At 55.5% G+C, this 3,433-nt stretch overlaps 3 protein-coding genes across 3 annotated transcripts; 2 read left to right on the top strand and 1 right to left on the bottom strand.

Annotated features, from left to right (window-relative positions):
• Window positions 1–271: 271 nt before the first annotated feature.
• PUNSTDRAFT_36634 (uncharacterized protein) lies at window positions 272–745 on the bottom strand (the record flags this gene model as incomplete). Its single annotated transcript, XM_007389351.1, has 2 exons — window positions 272–380; window positions 432–745. Coding segments are annotated over 2 exons (423 nt in total), but the record flags the coding sequence as incomplete, so codon positions are not given.
• A 397-nt stretch (window positions 746–1,142) lies between these two features.
• PUNSTDRAFT_139625 (uncharacterized protein) lies at window positions 1,143–1,792 on the top strand (the record flags this gene model as incomplete). The annotated part of the gene is made up of 2 exons (XM_007389350.1): window positions 1,143–1,609; window positions 1,675–1,792. 2 exons carry the CDS (start codon window positions 1,143–1,145, stop codon window positions 1,790–1,792), a joined length of 585 nt encoding a protein of 194 aa, XP_007389412.1.
• Window positions 1,793–2,526: 734 nt separating this feature from the next.
• PUNSTDRAFT_139624 (uncharacterized protein) lies at window positions 2,527–3,137 on the top strand (the record flags this gene model as incomplete). The annotated part of the gene is made up of 2 exons (XM_007389349.1): window positions 2,527–2,835; window positions 2,877–3,137. The coding sequence occupies 2 exons, from the start codon at window positions 2,527–2,529 to the stop codon at window positions 3,135–3,137; spliced, it is 570 nt and encodes a 189-aa protein (XP_007389411.1).
• Between the last annotated feature and the right edge of the window lie 296 nt (window positions 3,138–3,433).

The following is a 3,433-nucleotide window of genomic DNA, read 5'->3' as shown; positions in this document are numbered from 1 at the left end:
AGAGAATCTGCGAGATATCGACAGATTTCTTTGTCAGTGAGACCTGGCTGACATCTCGCATGGCGTCTGCATTGGCTCTTCTGCCCGTCATGTCCTCCAGCCCCAGGATCACAGGATGGTGCCCTACTTCGGAGACGATTGACCCATACACACTGCGGCCCAGACGGTCTTCCCACCCGTCTATGATATATGTGAGGTTCTTTCGAGTGGCTAGTCTCCGGATATCTGAATCCAGCACCCGGGACTCTTCACCTGGTAGGTACTTCGTCATAAGGACATATCGGGTGGGAGGGCTATATGATGGCCTGACAATTGCTAAGAATTGGTCAAAATAATGATTCTCGGCAGCGCGGAAGGATGTGTTGGTGTGAATAATGAAGCTTGCATGAGAGTTTAGATGTGCATGCACCATTGCAACGGATCTGGCTTACCGAAGAAAGCGCAGATTGGCTTCATCTTCCTCCGCCTGTGTCATTGCTCGGTCCACAAACTGATCCATGGCTCCACTGTCTACCTTCCTCTTCTTCCCGCTGACCTGAACCTGTGAATCAACATCGACAGGGCTGTCGACAGAGCCAGTGCCTAGTACAGGATGTTCCTCCATGCCTGCCCTCTTCATAAGGATCCTCAAAGCTTCAGCCCTGACTTTGTCCGGTGCATTAGGGCATAGTCCTGCCTTCGAGAGATGAATGACAGGTCGTTTGTCACGGTTCTCAATATCTTGTGGATCATCACAGTACTCGCACTGCACAATCCACCGTTTCTGCTTCTCTAGACGCCTGATTTTATGGAAGTGTTCCATAGTAAAGGCATCTTCAGGACGACCTCCTGGGGCTGCCATATCGTAAATGGGTCGGATGAAGAGAGTAAAGTAGACAGGTATTTTCAAAATGTACATTTGTAACCTATGACGACTACCGATACGGGTTCTTTCGGCGTTGAGTATCGCCAGGTCTCGCCATCAGTTTCGGGCCGACGATTTTCGCCACTTGGCGATCGCTGGGTGGCGATCGCCAGGTGGCGAATTGGCGGACTTGTGCCAACCACACTACCTGCCCCCCTTCTCGGACAGCACTACACGAGGGCCAAATACGCTTGGGATCATGTAGAAGCCTCTCTACTCCCCACATCAAGAGCCGCTCATGATAGGTTGTATCCGAGACCGCGTCACAAGTTACTACGTCGGGCCCGCCAAGTTCACAAACCCGCTGCCCTTCGCCCTCACGCGCAGAGGAGACACCGACCCGGGACAGTACGTGCTGGTGCTTGCGGCGGGCTCGTACATCCCCGGAGCTCGATACCTTGCTATCCTCAACTCCACGTCGCCCGCCGAGCTTTCTCAGGACGGAAGGCCGCTGTTATGGGTCGTGCCAGAAGTAGAGATGACGCCGTCGCAAATGCCCGGCAGCACGCTCGACGAGCTGCTCGCCATCACCTACCAAAGCCCGCCGCTGCGCTTGACGGGCGGCATGCGCCTGGACGCGCGTGCAGCGCGGGGACGGGCGTTGCAGGCCGAACTTCTCCTCAAAGAGGACGAGTTGCTCCGGGTGTGCTGCCACTGCGGCAGCTTGGAGAACGGCAACTGGGTCATCTCGGATCAGTTCGAGAGGTGTAGTGGAAGCGGATACAGCTCACTGTATCGATGCGGCAATTGCTCGCACAGAACCTTCGTAGGTCGTGCGCTGGTGGTGCTTGCTCGCAAGATCTCATCGTGGCTCGGGAACCGCCCATGAACGCTGAACGCGCTTCAGAACTCTACCCCGAACTGTCCCGCCTCTGCCCCCCTTGGTAAACTCTCAAAGCCATGCGTTCTCCATGGGTCATTGTACTTGTCTGAAATGATCGAGGGGCTCTTATGCATCGAGGATAACATGGCCCCAGCGAGAGATCGGACACACCGATGCTCTGGAGCATATCGCCCGCATTTCGAGAAGAACAAGATGTAGCGTTTCACGTCGCAGATGCTGATCACCCTGCGCCCCTTAGCCTACCTGCCAATCTTCGCAGTTTCCATGCCTCCTGGCTCGCAATCCGTTCGAGCATTCCATGTATCTGAGCCCATATCCATTCCCGAGCCTGGTACGAGCACCCGATGCTTGTAGATGTCTGTATCAGACCCAGGACATGGGCACAGTCAATGGATTCACGGAGTACTTTGTGGATGACGCCCGACCTTTACGGTCCGGTTCCTAGTCGATTCACCACTCCATCCGCATCTCTGCATATAATATGCATCCCGTACTAGTTCCTGGTTTCTTACTGCATGCTATGGGGCCCGTATACGTCTACTATCAGACAGGGCTGCCGCCAGCACTCCTCGTACAGTTATGGATGTGCTACCCCTATGTCTGTGTCCCTCCTACGTCTGCGATATGCGAAACGCCATATTCGGCTATCTGCTTGACATTCCAACCTGCCTGTCATACACGGATGTCATTGGTTCGTGTTCACCTCGTGAGCCGCAACCCGTTTTGAAGTGCGCCCATGTCGCCTCGCTTTTGTGCATCTTGCCCACTCTGCGCCCCTATGGCTCCCCCGCCCCTGCCCGTAACGACTGCTGAGTCCCCCTCGTCTCCGCGCAAACTCGCTGCTACCACGTCGCTGCCTATCTTGCGAGTCGCGCCACAGAACATTCAGGGGGCTACGACGTCTCCTCGCGGTCTCGACGGTTCTGGGGTCAGACCCGCTGCTACGCATGCCCTCCCTGATCCTAGGGCGCAGGACACGAACATCGAGGTCCACGCTTCACAAGTCTCTGATTCACAGACGTTGCATGATGCTGCGGCGCAAGGCGACACGGATCCCGATCCAGGGGGAGCACAGGACACTGATGAGGTACGCGTACCACAAGCATCCTCTCGTCGACGAATGCTTAGACAGACTTGGCGTTATACCAATCCTTCGAGCTTGCCAACGCCAACGTCCAATACTGGATATTGGACCTTCGTATCGTTCTAGCGGCGTTACCCGGCATGCCTGACGCTCGCGCCCCACCCGTTGCATGCCTCATCCCACCCGTTGCATGTTCGCGCCCCACCCGTTGCATGCCTCATGGACCCCCTGCAGGTGGAGGAGCTCATCAAAATCGTGACCGCTGCCGTCGACATTCTGGCTTGCCCACCGTATCAACGATTTAGACAGTGCATTAGAAACGCCTTACCTTGCCCATTGCGCTTGACTGTCGCTGTAGGTCTGTGTTTCCTTCGAGGATGCTTTTCCCCCCACCCCGCTTTTTTCCCAAGTGGTTTTGCGGGGTGGTCGGGGTTTTTAACGCACTAACGAGGAGCCGGACTTCCACCAGTAAGCTGAAGACGGCTTGCCTAGCATACATTACATAGCACTGTATGTACACATGTACCTAGGACTTTTTCGTGCCGGTGGTGAGACAGTGCGGTCGGCTTCATCAGCTCACGAAAACCGTCGAGCTGCTTGG

Source organism: Punctularia strigosozonata (genome assembly GCF_000264995.1).
Source record: "Punctularia strigosozonata HHB-11173 SS5 unplaced genomic scaffold PUNSTscaffold_73, whole genome shotgun sequence".
In the NCBI taxonomy this organism is placed as follows: domain Eukaryota; kingdom Fungi; phylum Basidiomycota; class Agaricomycetes; order Corticiales; family Punctulariaceae; genus Punctularia; species Punctularia strigosozonata.
The sequence above is the reverse complement of the archived record's forward strand: the minus strand, read 5'-3'. Positions and strand labels throughout refer to the sequence as shown.